The sequence below is a fragment of the Hyla sarda genome, chromosome 2, assembly GCF_029499605.1.
Source record: "Hyla sarda isolate aHylSar1 chromosome 2, aHylSar1.hap1, whole genome shotgun sequence".
Classification (NCBI taxonomy): Eukaryota; Metazoa; Chordata; class Amphibia; order Anura; family Hylidae; genus Hyla; species Hyla sarda.
Genome location: NC_079190.1, coordinates 398,792,052 through 398,807,540, shown reverse-complemented (window position 1 = coordinate 398,807,540; position 15,489 = coordinate 398,792,052). Strand labels below are relative to the sequence as shown.

The following is a 15,489-nucleotide window of genomic DNA, read 5'->3' as shown; positions in this document are numbered from 1 at the left end:
TGGGGGACAGAAAAGTGACCTCCCACTTACAAACAAAGGTTCCTGGGACTTGTAGTTGAAAGGGGGAAACTCCAACAGGAAATAGCCAGTTCACAAAAAGAAAGCAACAGCATTATGGTGGACTTAAAACACAGCCATTTAGCCCCAAAACAAGCACAAATCCTTCCTAAGCATGTCCATTACTGTCTGGCAGGTAAGTACTTAAACCACCTTATGATGGATAAGCCCTATAAATTAAATAATACATATTATAGACCAATTAAAACAATTATAAACAATGGAAAAAAAATCACAAAAAAAATTAAAAAAGGGACTGTTTTTTCCTATACTCCCCTAACCAAATACATGCAAGAAATAATTAAACTAGATCAATTAATAAATGATTGCAATGTTTGCTATGTTTTTACTTTATTTAATCAAATTACTTTTTATCATCTTTATACACTGTTACTTATTCGCATGTGTCATTACACATGACTGTATGGTTTATAAATGTACAGGCCAGTTTGCTTTAAAACAAAAGAAACTATGCAAATTGATAAAGTATATAGTTTTGTGGGGAAAAAATGATCATGACTAGTATTTTATTCATTTCAATACCTTTTCATCCTTGACTAATTTGTGAATGATTGCATAGGACCGCCCACTTCACTCCAAAACCTAAAATAGGCAACATAAAACCATATTAAGGGAGGGGGCCTATGAATGTACAATGAATTTAATAACAGAAACTATGGAAATATCAACAGTAAAGAATTAGGGCTATGGCTAACTGTATGAACTCAATGATTTGTGGTTATTAGGAGAAGTATTGTTCAAAGCCTGCGTACATATAGGGCACCTAGAATAATAGTCATAAATCTAAAAAAAAAATTAAAAAGTACTGTCTCAGCAAGGGTTAATTCTGATTCATTCAGTATGCATGTGATTTCTTCTGCATGAAAGGATGGAGAAGTGGTCACATGATTGCTCTTGTATAGCCAATGGTCTGATGGTGTTCTTATGCTTTGATTGTGTTTTCCATTGAGTGTGAGTTAAAGACAATCATAATACCATTTTACATGATGGATACCAGACCTAACCCTGCATGTTACTGAATCTATTAGCCTTCTTATGTTCTCTTCTTGCATGTTACAGCACAGGAGCCGACAGGCATAAACATTTTCTGCTTGGCTATGACTGTAAAAAATAAGATAGTGTACAACGTTGTGTCTTGGCTGAGAGCATTACTTTACAGAATCATTTACTAGATTATCCTCGCAGACGTTCTACATTTGCTTGTCCTGAGCCCACAGCATCCAATGAAGTCTACATGAGCAAATCAGGTACAGTACTTATGTCTACATCCCATGTCTTGGTGACCTGATGATCATATGTGGACAAGAAGATGACAAGTTCAAGGTAAGAGGTATTTACCAGGTATTTCTCTGTAAATAACGTGTGGCTTAGGCTATGTTCACATCAGCGTTCGGAGCTCCGTTATGGATCTCCATTCCCTGATTTTGTTGAAATGACAGGAAATGAGGGGAAAAAAAGGAGAAAAATCCTGCATGTCAGTTTTTTTTCTCAGCTAATATGAAAGATAACATTTAATAACATCAAAGTCAATGTGACCTGTTGGGTTCCGTTCATGTCCGGTGTCACAACCTCCATCCCAGCCCCGTTATCAGCAGGTATAACAGAGCTCCACAACACTGATGTGAACATAACCTTAGCTGTTTTAATGGTTGTCTCTTTTAAAAAAAAATATTGTTTTAATCAATAAATCTAATTCAAAACTGCTCCTAAGATATAATTCTTATATTGATTTGGCCCACAAAAACAAAACCTTGGGGCCTCTATTGTTATCTTGACCTCTATTATAAACAACTATCTGCATGGATACTTTGTATATTTGCATGCTGTTTCTATTGTATATTGGATTCCTTATGTCACCTGAGTTTTATCTATGATTCTGTATTTTAAGCCAGCAGGGCTGTTTTTGTCGGAGTGGTGTGGGCCCGGGTAGTATGTTGCGTTCGCATATACACCCAACTCTCACTTTCTTTTAAGGGTACCTTCACACGGGCGGATTACCTGCGGATTTTCCAACCATTGACTTCAGTGGGTCACAGTGGATTTTGCTACCATTGACTTCAGTGGGTCAGCAGAAAATCCGCAATAGAGGTGGATTAGCAGATTTTCCTTTGGACCCATTAAAGTCAATTGTAGCAAAATCCGCTGCAGTTTTTCCACAGCAAATACGCTGCAGAAATTTTGCAGGTAATCCGTTCATGTGAACTATAGGTTTACTATAGTGTATGCCCTTTATTGGCGTGCCCTCATTCACATTTATGGTACATCCCTAACCATTTTGGTAAGGTTTATTATTTGTACAGGTAAATACATTGCTTTTCAGCCACAACCACAAATATCTTTTGCATCAACCATGTTGTTGATTTAGTCGTTTGTTCTAGTTTTCCCCACAAATGGTTTTTAGGAATGGAAATAATGGAAGAATGGTAAAAGTATTCAATAGAGGGGGGAGTTTTGGACAGTGATGTTGCACTGTTTTTCATACAGAAATAAGCAATGGTACTTCTTTTGCCAGTGTGAACATACCCTAAGACATGCTTAGTGTGTGTTGTACATATTATTTGCACCATATTAGGGCTATCTCTTCTTACAAGCTATGGCTTTTCCTCACTCCCTTTCACTTATTTTGCTGTTGAACTTTTACATTTGTGTATAATTAAACGGTTTGTCTCACCAGTAGAGATGAGCGAACTTACAGTAAATTTGATTCGTCGCGAACTTCTCGGCTCGGCAGTTGATGCCTTTTCCTGCATAAATTAGTTCAGCTTTCAGGTGCACCGGTGGGCTGGAAAAGGTGGATACAGTCCTAGGAGACTCTTTCCTAGGAATGTATCCATCTTTTCCAGCCCACCGGGGCACCTGAAGGCTGAACTAATTTACGCAGGATAAGTCATCAACTGCCGAGCCAAGAAGTTCGTGACGAATCGAATTTACTGTAAGTTCGCTCATCTCTACTCACCAGTATTATATTTATTGCATGAAACAGTAAAAAAAAAAAAAAAAAACATTTAGTGTTTACAAAAGTGTATAGCAATGTGCATGTCCACCGAGCGATTCTTAATGGATACACATGTTCAGTCATATTCCCCACATTCATTTCTCTGCATAGTGACACTCTGTTCACTGTGAAGGAGCCCATTGACATTATTGTCTTTGTCTTGCTTCCCTGCTTGGTTTCTAAATAAGTAAAAACTGTGAATGTTACACACGTATACATTTACTACTGTGGATCCCACAACACTAAGTGCAGGAAAAGTAAGAAGGGACTATATGGTTTGTTGAGAAGGAGGAAGGAGACTCATCCTCAGAGCCCGTCCCCATCAGCACAGGATGGCAACAGTGACACCGGAGACACATGCAAGCAAAAAAATAAATAAATAAATAAATAAAAAAGTTATTTTGTGCATGCTAAAAACATCACAAATTGTTCAGAACAACAATTCAAATCATTTCTGAAGTTTTGGTATGAAATGAGTCATGGAATCAACCTTTTATGGCTTATGTAATCTTGAGGCTCACCCTTTATTATATTTCTTTTTTTATTTGGATAAAACTTTGTGTTAACAATTCTGGTGGTCCATGTCCTGTATACAGGGCCACCATAAGGGGGTACAGCCAGAACCTCAGTCAGGGACCCTTCACCTGCGCTCCCCATCGTGCCCCCTGTGACTGGGCCAGCAGGTGAAGCGGGGGGGGGGGGGGCTGCGCCCGCGGATCCAAAGGAGAGAACAGGAGCTGCGGGAGAACGTGGAAGAGGTGAGTGTTTTTTTTTTTTTTTCCATGGAGCTGTGTTAGAGGCATTACTTTATATGGGAGCAATGTGAGGGGGCATTATTTTGTATAGAGGCCATGTGAGGGGGCATTACTTATCTGGGGGCAAAGTGAGGGGGCATAACTTATATGGGGGCAAAGTGAGGGGGCATAACTTATATGGGGGCAAAGTGAGGGGGGTATTATTATGTGTGGGGCCATGTGAGGGGACATTACTATATATGGGGCAATGTGAGGGGGCATTACTATATATGAGGGTCATGTGAGGGGGCATTACTATATATGGGGAGCAATGTGAGAGGGCATGATTATATATGAGGGCCATGTGAGGGAGCATTATTATGTTTTGGGCCATGTGAGGGGACATTAACACTGAGTGCGCCTTTAAGACGCACCCAGCGTTGAGCCTGCTCTCGGCTGCAGCAGCTGATGTAACAGGAAGGAGCAGACGGCTCCTTCCTGTCACTCCAGCCCGGGCTTCCTGTGCGGTAGCAGCTCTGCTGAGGCTGTCAGCACAGGAAGCAGAGAGAAGAGGAGAGAACAGGAGCTGCGGGGAAACGAGGCAGAGGTGAGTGTATTTTACTATATATGGGGGCCATAGAAGGGGGCATTACTTATATGGGGCGAAGTGAGGGATCAATAACCCCTATATAGGAGTAGATTTGAGCTGTACACAGGTGCTGCAGACCATATAATAATTATAGTTACATACTCATAGGGTCCCATCTTTTCTGATCGGAGTCGTTCACTTTTCTCTTTCTTCTCCTTCTGTCCTGGGTCATCATGAAGATTTCTCCTGATCACAACTCGTCTTCACCGAATCTGCCAGACAAACATTTTAGGCTTCTCGCTACAGCAAAGTCCTCACCTCTATACAAACCCCCTATTTTATTATACTGCCCCATATAGTATTAGGCCCCAACATTGTCCTCCAGCATTATAATGCCCCGTACATTGCTCTGATGCATTATAATGCCCCCTTACATTGCCCCCATATAATATAATGCCCCCGTAGATTGGCCCATACAATATAATGCCTGTGTACATTGCCCTCATATATAGTAATGCCCCCTCACATTGCCCCCATATATAATAATGTCCCCATACAAATCACCCATACATAATAATGCCACCTCACATTGCCCACATACATTATTATGCCCCCTCACATTGACCCCATATATAATAATGTCCCCGTACAAATCACCCATACATAATAATGCCACCTCACATTGCCCACATACATTATTATGCCCCCTCACATTGACCCCATATATAATAATGCCTCCTTATATTACCTCCATACATTATAAATACTGTTACACCATGCTGAGAAACAAGGTTCCTTGGTTTCTGTTCTTTTCTCAAATTGTTTTTGTTGACCATGAGTTGTGTTCTAAAGTAAACTGGCCACATAATTGACTCAACTATGAAACTCTGGTGGACCCAACACCTTGTGCTGCCAAGTTGCTGTTGTTTTGGTGATGGATTTCACATTTTTCAGACATGTGGGAAGGCAGAGCCCCCCACCATGGACCCCTGGCATGAATAAGGAGGAGGGGAGGTCACAGCGCGCTTTTCAGGATCATCGGGGACGTGAGGAATAAACAAAAGCAGTTAAAGTAAAAGGAACAAAATTCTGGCCAAGTAATGTAACAATCCGCTAGGCCCCCACTATAACCCAGAAGAAGAGGGGGGTAACTGTGGAGGGAAGGTAAGAAAAAGAAAACCCCAGTACATAAAGGGACAGGAAAGGGCTCTAGGTACATCTCACTAAAGAATAGGGACCCTAGAAAGCACATAGGCAGGTTACCTCATGAGACAATTACATTACAACATTACAGGTCTAGAATAACCCAGAACTACCTCTTAGCCCCAGAGTTCCCCCAAGAACAGAAACTATAAATCACAGCAAACAAACAAGGTGATACTCAGACCGGGGAAAACGATCGGCTGCTTCTACTTGTGCTACATCTCCCCGCCGACTTTCGATGTTCCCTGGAGTCACCCGGAGACCTTGTACGACTACTTCTGCAACGTGAAGAATGAGAGAACGGATCACTCCTGCCCCGTGGAAATTGAGAACAATGAGGAGGAGAGCATTGGGGCATGGTGGCTCCTTCAAGATATCTCCCAGAGCGGCCTCTGCTGCAGCAGGTGTCTGGTATGTAGAAAAGGAGTCATCTGGACGGAACACTTTCAAAGTGGCCGGAGACTGAAGTTGAAATCTCTTTTTTGCTTTAAACAGCTCAGTGCAGACTTTACCATAAGCTCTACGTCGATTGGCAATTTCAGCAGAGATGTCTTCAAAAATAAAACGTTTTCTGTTACGGAAAGTAAGTGCAGATGAGCGTTTGCGATAGGCCCTCAGAAATTCTAATTTATCATTATAGTCCAGCAACTTAAAAATGACTTGTCTTGGGCGAGAGGCATCAGCCCGTGAAGAGTTAACAGTAGGTGGTTGGCCCAAGCGATGAGCCCTCTCTACTCTGCACTTGCGCTGAAGACATAAGGCTTTGGGCAAGTCACTTTCACAAAAGTCCTGAAGATCAGATGGGAGAAGAGATTCACTAACCCACATTATACGAAGATTGTTCCTGAGGGAACGGTTTTCCAGATCCTCCAGCTTCTAGCCGACATAGCAGAGATCAGTTTCAGTTTGACGAAGTCTGGTAGCAAGGCCACTATTTTAATCCTCCAAAGTGATAATGCGCTGCTCTGCCTCAGCTAGAGGACCCGATTGGGCACTTAAATCCATCTGAATCTGTGTTAACATAGAGCGCATGGTGTTTTCAAGGGTCTGCTGTATAGTAGGGGTGATGAACTTGACCAGAGCTGCTGCCAGCGTCTAGAGATCCATTGAAGAGAAGAAGGCAACCTCCGGGGTGGCCGCCATAGTAGTGGGGAGGCTCAGGTGGCAGTGGGGTGCCTTATTTAGGAGTGAATAGCGGCTGGCTGGCAGTCACATCCATAGCCATTATTTGGGTAGGTTCATGAGTGATTTTTGCAGAACTGGGGTTTTGAACTGATGCGGGGGGGGGGGGGGGGGGGTGCCAGTGCCCGAAGGGACTGTTAAGGTAGTGGTCCATGAGATAAGTAATAGTTCCCGCCTGTGGGACTGCAGGGTAGCTGTGAGGTAGAAGGGCCGGTGTTGTCTTGCAATACTGGGCTATAATGATGCTGTGACCCTTACATCGCCAGAGAGAAGGTAATGATGGCGATATTCCTATATGTGCAACTATAGCTTTTCCTGCTCAGGAGTATGGGGGAAACGTGAAGTACCCACCTCCAGAGAGAACCCCCAGCTGTAGCGTGGCCGGAGTGAGAAGATGACGGTGACCCCTTATGTAGGATTGGAGTCACCCAGTAGTGCTGTCCCTTGAGGAGGCTGAGGGACTCACCGTGTGTCCCAGTTGCGGTGTCTCCCTGGGTCGGGAGCGAAGTCAGCAGCCCATGCTAAGCTGCCAGTGCAGCAGTTATATCTTCAGCTGTGCTGTCTCCCCTGCGAAGATAACGGTCGCAGCGCTGAGGTGCGCGCATGCCGCAAGATGCTGCCGGGTGCTGCAGGCAAACGGAGCAGTGTCGGGAGCGCTCCCCTCTGATCCAGGACCCCCTGCCAGGCGGTACAGGTGAGTTGGGCCAGCTGCGGCTGGCTTTCGGTGCGGGTATGGGGCCCGGGGCGCAGGAGCTCCGTTCTCTGGCTCTTCACAATCCAGAACCAGAAGTCCATGTTGTTTTTTCAAAATGTAAAATAATTTGTTGGTCCTGTTCATGACTGATCCCAAAGAACACACATTTTTGGTAGAAAACTTTATTTAACACATATTTCTTTGCTTCACAGAAAACAAATATGAAATACGATTAGTTACATATTGATATCTAATGTGTACATAATTTTATGAATAAAAAAGTTCCAGCGATATCAATGATGTAACATCAAGCAGATGTTTCAGTGACAATAAGGTTTACAAGATCCTCATCATAACAAGCTTTAATGATTTCAATGCAGCAGTCCCTTTGAAACCATATTCTGCTAATCCATGTAATTTAATTTCTCGCTATTCTCCTTGTGTGTGACACACCTCCTTCCCTTTGTATTACAGACCAAAGCGGTTAAAGGTAAACAAGCTTGGGGACTTAGAACAGCATCAGTGAGAAGCCTTGGACTGCATGTGCCATAGAAAGTTCACAGTGGAGCACATTAGATTCTGGAGCCATGGGATGTGGGACATCAGTCAAGACTGAATATCAAGGCAAAAAGTCTGAAAAGGGTAAGCTCTTAAACTACATTTTATTTAAAGAAGTATTTATTATCTAATTTTCACCTAAAATCAATTGCAATTAGAATGATGAACTTAAGGCATCTGCAAATGCAATATATGTACATGATGTATATGTTTATCTTATTCTTGTATTTATCAATGTAAATCTCCTAGAAATTACAATATTACTAAAGTCATAAAAAACTATTTTATCTAAATATGATAGTTATGGCCAGAGGATGAAAAAAACCTTTAAACCTCAATCACACCTTAAGACCATATCTGAATGTTAAGACCATGTTAAAGGTATAGGGGCAGTTATATTGGTGTGAGTGTGTGGACGCATGTTTGTATGTATTGAACACAAACTGAGCAATTCCTGAGCTTATAATGTTGAGGCCCTGTCATCAGAATAATTTTTATTAAACCAACAGGAAGACATACTATCTGTAACACTCACTTTTCAGTAGACTGGAAAACTGATGATAGTGGATCCGCTGGACCTGTGTGGTAGATGACTCAGACCGCATCAGGGAGCGGAATCTAAGGTGCCGCTGGTTTTCACCAGAGCCCACCCCAAAGTGGCATGGACTTGCTGCGGCAGGCGGCACCCTGGTCACTACCCCTGGCACAGCTCTACCACACAGGCGGCTGAGGAGATTCGAGGCACAGGTGGGATGAGGCAACTCGTGGTCACAATAGCAGAAGGTCAGGGCTGGTAGCACAGTAGCATAGTCAGGAACGTAGCAAGTGGTCAGTAGGCAGGCAGCAAAGGAGCAAGGTCAGGTCACGGAGCAAAGTGTATGATGCACGGCAAGGAAACTCTCAGGAATGCTTTCTCTCAGGCACTAGGACAACAAAGATCCGGAAGGGAAGTGTGGGAGGTGGAGGAATTTATCATTGAGCAACAGGTGTTACTTCACTAATTGGCGCACTGGCCCTTTAAATCTTAAAGCTCTGGCGCGCGCACCCTAGGGAATGGGGACACGCGTGCCGGAGCAGAGAGGCAGAGGTGGGGGCAGGAGAAGCACCAGGTGAGTGACGGGCTGGGATGCGCATGCAGGTGCGTCCCGTGATGTGAATCCCAGCCCTGCCGGCAACAGCAGGTAACGGGACCATGCACTCACGGCCAGCGTGTGCGGCCGGAGTGTATAACGTAACAGTATCTCTTATGATACTGCACCTGAGTGTGTCCCTGAGAGCTCAGAAAATGTACTTCTAAACTGCCCTGCACTGTATGCTAATGTCCCCTAACTAGTCATCAGGATTTGCAGCTTTCAAGAAATAGTAACAGTCCCACAGATGTAATCACGCATACTGAGACATGGGTGAAAAACCAGTGAGTGCCCTATGTCATCCACTGCGTTTTCTCAGAGCTCTGAGCATGCACAGTGGATAACATTGGACCACAGTTTTTTGTAATACACTCATTTTCAGATAGATCTATCATGGTAAATAAAGTTAAAGTAAAACCACCCAACTCATATTACGTAGGCCCCCCTAATGTCACCAAACCACTTCTGGCCCATTGAGGCATTGTCTCCACAAGACTGTTCAAGGTGTCCTGTGGTGTCTGTTATCAAGACTTTAGCAGCAGGTCCCTAAAGTCCTGTAACTTTCAAGGTGGGGCCACCATGATCAAACTAATTTTTTGAACACATCCTACAGATGCTCAATCCCACTGGGAAATTCGGAGGCCAAGTAAACATCTAAAACATCTACCTACAGTAGTACCTTTTTACATTTCTCTATGGTCCAGTTCTAATGCTCACATGGAAATTTTAGGCCCTTTTAGTGGTGAATAGAGGTCAGCATGAGTACAGTAACTGGCCTACAGCTATGCTGCCCCAAATGCAGGAGGCTGCAATGCACACTAAAACTATGCTAGCTCTTTAGGTGTTAGAATAGTCATGCATTTACGTGCAAGCCCTCGTTGGTGCAGAAATGTGCCACTTTTTGCCGTTTTACGCCAGTTGTGCTTGTTTTATTTTTTATTTTATTTTAAGGGTGTGGTCTGGTGTTAAAGTGTATGCAGCCTAACCTCACATTTAATTTATTAAAAATACAACAGTGATCTGGCTGTACATTGTAGCTGAAATCTACACAAGCTCAGAGCAGGTGCAGATTTCAAAGTGTGGCACATGGGACAGGCACAACAACATTTGACTCATTAAGAGACTGTAGCTTTTTAATGAATTGGCCAAATGCAATAGTTATCAGGATTTTATTGAAGACTGACATGTGACAAGCTAGTCTTAATAAATCACCAGCATATGTCAGCCAGCATCAACTTTTCCACCAATTTGTGCTATAGTAGCTCTTAAGTGGAATCAGATGAAATGGGCTAGCCTTTTCTTCCCACGTTTATTAATAAGCCTTAGGTGCCCACAACCCTGTGACCTTTACCAGTTGTCCTTTATTGGAGCACTTTTGGTAGGTAGTAATCATTGCATACCAGTAACACCCAACATGACCTGCCACTTTGGTGATGCTCTGACCCAGTCATCTAGCTATCACAATTTTCTGTTCATGAAAGTCACTCAGATCCCCACACTTGCACATTTTCCTGCTTCAAGAATTGACTGTTTATTTGTTTGCTTTTTCTTAATAGGTGCCACTGTATCAACAGGGCTGGCAACTAGGTAGTAAAACTTATTGTTGGCAAATAGAATGTGTGAGATAATATATGTTACGCCGAGCGCTCCGGGTCCCCGCTCCTCCCCGGAGCGCTCGCTTCACTCTCTCCGCTGCAGCGCTCCGGTCACGTCCTCTGACCCGGGGCGCTGCGATCCCGCTGCCAGCCGGGATGCGATTCGCGATGCGGGTAGCCCCGCTCCCTAGGGCGCGCGCGCCGGGTCTCTGCGATTTAAAGGGCCACTGCGCCGCTGATTGGCGCAGTGGTTCCAATTAGGGTAATCACCTGTGCACTTCCCTATATTACCTCACTTCCCTTGCACTCCCTTGCCGGATCTTGTTGCCTTAGTGCCAGTGAAAGCGTTCCTTGTGTGTTCCTTGCCTGTGTTTCCAGACCTTCTGCCGTTGCCCCTGACTACGATCCTTGCTGCCTGCCCCGACCTTCTGCTACGTCCGACCTTGCTTCTGCCTACTCCCCTGTACCGCGCCTATCTTCAGCAGCCAGAGAGGTGAGCCGTTGCTAGTGGATACGACCTGGTCACTACCGCCGCAGCAAGACCATCCCGCTTTGCGGCGGGCTCTGGTGAAAACCAGTAGTGGCTTAGAACCGGTCCACTAGCACGGTCCACGCCAATCCCTCTCTGGCACAGAGGGTCCACTACCTGCCAGCCGGCATCGTGACAGTAGATCCGGCCATGGATCCCGCTGAAGTTCCTCTGCCACTTGTCGCTGACCTCACCACGGTGGTCGCCCAGCAGTCACAACAGATAGCGCAACAAGGCCAACAGCTGTCTCAACTGACCGTTATGCTACAACAGTTACTACCACAGCTTCAGCAGTCATCTCCTCCGCCAGCTCCTGCACCTCCTCCGCAGCGAGTGGCCGCTCCTGGGATACGCTTATCCTTACCGGATAAATTTGATGGGGACTCTAAGTTTTGCCGTGGCTTTCTTTCTCAATGTTCCCTGCATCTGGAGATGATGTCGGACCTGTTTCCCACTGAAAGGTCTAAGGTGGCTTTCGTAGTCAGTCTTCTGTCCGGAAAAGCCCTGTCATGGGCCACACCGCTCTGGGACCGCAATGACTCCGTCATTGCCTCTGTACACTCCTTCTTCTCGGAAATCCGAAGTGTCTTTGAGGAACCTGCCCGAGCCTCTTCTGCTGAGACTGCCCTGTTGAACCTGGTCCAGGGTAATTCTTCCGTTGGCGAGTATGCCGTACAGTTCCGTACACTTGCTTCAGAATTGTCCTGGAATAATGAGGCCCTCTGCGCGACCTTCAAAAAAGGCCTATCCAGCAACATTAAAGATGTTCTGGCCGCACGAGAAATTCCTGCTAATCTACATGAACTTATTCACCTAGCCACTCGCATTGACATGCGTTTTTCTGAAAGGCGTCAGGAACTCCGCCAAGATATGGACTCTGTTCGCACGAGGCGTTTCGTCTCCTCGGCTCCTCTCTCCTCTGGTCCCCTGCAATCTGTTCCTGTGCCTCCCGCCGTGGAGGCTATGCAGGTCGACCGGTCTCGCCTGACACCTCAAGAGAGGACACGACGCCGTATGGAGAACCTCTGCCTGTACTGTGCTAGTACCGAACACTTCCTGAGGGATTGTCCTATCCGTCCTCCCCGCCTGGAAAGACGTACGCTGACTCCGCACAAAGGTGAGACAGTCCTTGATGTCTTCTCTGCTTCTCCACGTCTTACTGTGCCTGTGCGGATGTCTGCCTCTGCCTTCTCCTTCTCTACGGTGGCCTTCTTGGACTCTGGATCTGCAGGAAATTTTATTTTGGCCTCTCTCGTCTACAGGTTCAACATCCCGGTGACCAGTCTCGCCAGACCCCTCTACATCAATTGTGTAAATAATGAAAGATTGGACTGTACCATACGTTTCTGCACGGAGCCCCTTCTTATGAGCATCGGATCTCATCATGAGAGGATTGAACTTTTGGTCCTCCCCAATTGCACCTCAGAAATTCTCCTTGGACTTCCCTGGCTTCAACTTCATTCCCCAACCCTGGATTGGTCCACTGGGGAGATCAAGAGTTGGGGGTCCTCTTGTTCCAAGAACTGTCTAAAACCGGTTCCCAGTAACCCTTGCCGTAACTCTGTGGTTCCTCCAGTAACCGGTCTCCCTAAGGCCTATATGGACTTCGCGGATGTTTTCTGCAAAAAACAAGCTGAGACTCTACCTCCTCACAGGCCTTATGATTGCCCTATCGACCTCCTCCCGGGCACTACTCCACCCCGGGGCAGAATTTATCCTCTCTCTGCCCCAGAGACTCTTGCCATGTCCGAATACGTCCAGGAGAATCTAAAAAAGGGCTTTATCCGTAAATCCTCCTCTCCTGCCGGAGCCGGATTTTTCTTTGTGTCCAAAAAAGATGGCTCCTTACGTCCTTGCATTGACTACCGCGGTCTTAATAAAATCACGGTTAAGAACCGCTACCCCTTACCCCTCATCTCTGAACTCTTTGATCGCCTCCAAGGTGCCCACATCTTCACTAAATTGGACTTAAGAGGCGCCTATAACCTCATCCGCATCAGAGAGGGGGACGAGTGGAAAACGGCATTTAACACCAGAGATGGACACTTTGAGTATCTGGTCATGCCCTTTGGACTGTGCAATGCCCCTGCCGTCTTCCAAGACTTTGTCAATGAAATTTTTCGTGATCTGTTATACTCCTGTGTTATTGTATATCTGGACGATATCCTAATTTTTTCTGCCAATCTAGAAGAACACCGCCAGCATGTCCGTATGGTTCTTCAGAGACTTCGTGACAACCAACTCTATGCCAAAATTGAGAAATGTCTGTTTGAATGCCAATCTCTTCCTTTTCTAGGATATTTGGTCTCTGGCCAGGGACTACAGATGGATCCAGACAAACTCTCTGCCGTCTTAGATTGGCCACGCCCCTCCGGACTCCGTGCTATCCAACGCTTTTTGGGGTTCGCCAATTATTACAGGCAATTTATTCCACATTTTTCTACCATTGTGGCTCCTATCGTGGCTTTAACCAAAAAAAATGCTGATCCCAAGTCCTGGCCTCCTCAAGCAGAAGACGCCTTTAAACGACTCAAGTCTGCCTTTTCTTCGGCTCCCGTGCTCTCCAGACCTGACCCTTCCAAACCCTTCCTATTGGAGGTTGATGCCTCCTCAGTGGGAGCTGGAGCTGTTCTTCTACAAAAAAATTCCTCCGGGCATGCTGTCACTTGTGGTTTTTTCTCTAGGACCTTCTCTCCAGCGGAGAGGAACTACTCCATCGGGGATCGAGAGCTTCTAGCCATTAAATTAGCACTTGAAGAATGGAGGCATCTGCTGGAGGGATCAAGATTTCCTGTTATTATCTACACCGACCACAAGAACCTCTCCTACCTCCAGTCTGCCCAACGGCTGAATCCTCGCCAGGCCCGGTGGTCTCTGTTCTTTGCCCGATTTAATTTTGAGATTCACTTTCGTCCTGCCGATAAGAACATTAGGGCCGATGCTCTCTCTCGTTCCTCGGATGCCTCAGAAGTTGATCTCCCTCCGCAACACATCATTCCACCTGACTGCCTGATCTCCACTTCTCCTGCCTCCATCAGGCAGACTCCTCCAGGAAAGACCTTTGTTTCTCCACGCCAACGCCTCGGAATCCTCAAATGGGGTCACTCCTCCCATCTCGCAGGTCATGCGGGCATCAAGAAATCTGTGCAACTCATCTCCCGCTTCTATTGGTGGCCGACTCTGGAGACGGATGTTGGGGACTTTGTGCGAGCCTGCACTATCTGTGCCCGGGATAAGACTCCTCGCCAGAAGCCCGCTGGTTTTCTTCATCCTCTGCCTGTCCCCGAACAGCCTTGGTCTCTGATTGGTATGGATTTTATTACTGATTTACCCCCTTCCCGTGGCAACACTGTTATTTGGGTGGTCGTTGATCGATTCTCCAAAATGGCACATTTCATCCCTCTTCCTGGTCTTCCTTCTGCGCCTCAGTTGGCTAAACAATTTTTTGTACACATTTTTCGTCTTCACGGGTTGCCTACGCAGATTGTCTCGGATAGAGGTGTCCAATTCGTGTCTAAATTCTGGAGGGCTCTCTGTAAACAACTCAAGATTAAATTAAATTTTTCCTCTGCATATCATCCCCAGTCCAATGGACAAGTAGAAAGAATTAACCAGATCTTGGGTGATTATTTGCGACATTTTGTTTCCTCCCGCCAGGATGACTGGGCAGATCTCCTTCCATGGGCCGAATTCTCGTATAACTTCAGGGTCTCTGAGTCTTCCTCCAAATCCCCATTTTTCGTGGTGTACGGCCGTCACCCTCTTCCCCCCCTCCCTACCCCCTTGCCCTCTGGTCTGCCCGCTGTGGATGAAATTTCTCGTGACCTTTCCATTATATGGAGAGAGACCCAAAATTCTCTCTTACAGGCTTCTTCACGCATGAAGAGGTTCGCGGATAAGAAAAGAAGAGCTCCCCCCGTTTTTTCCCCTGGAGACAAGGTATGGCTCTCCGCTAAATATGTCCGCTTCCGTGTCCCTAGCTACAAGTTGGGACCACGCTATCTTGGTCCTTTCAAAATTTTGTGTCAAATTAATCCTGTCTCTTATAAACTTCTTCTTCCTCCTTCTCTTCGTATCCCTAATGCCTTTCACGTCTCTCTTCTCAAACCACTCATCCTCAACCGTTTTTCTCCCAAATCTGTTCCTCCCACTCCTGTTTCCGGCTCCTCGGACGTCTTCTCGGTCAAGGAAATTTTGGCTGC

General features: G+C 45.7%; 1 protein-coding gene across 1 annotated transcript in view; it reads left to right on the top strand.

Annotated features, from left to right (window-relative positions):
• Positions 1-15,489, top strand: part of PPEF1 (protein phosphatase with EF-hand domain 1) — a 96,278-nt gene that overhangs the window by 31,391 nt on the left and 49,398 nt on the right. The window contains exons 3-4 of the mRNA XM_056558764.1: positions 1,264-1,401; positions 7,950-8,117. Of these exons, the coding sequence (XP_056414739.1) occupies positions 8,063-8,117 (55 nt within the window). The 5' untranslated portion in view covers positions 1,264-1,401; positions 7,950-8,062. The remainder of the gene's footprint in view (positions 1-1,263; positions 1,402-7,949; positions 8,118-15,489) is intronic.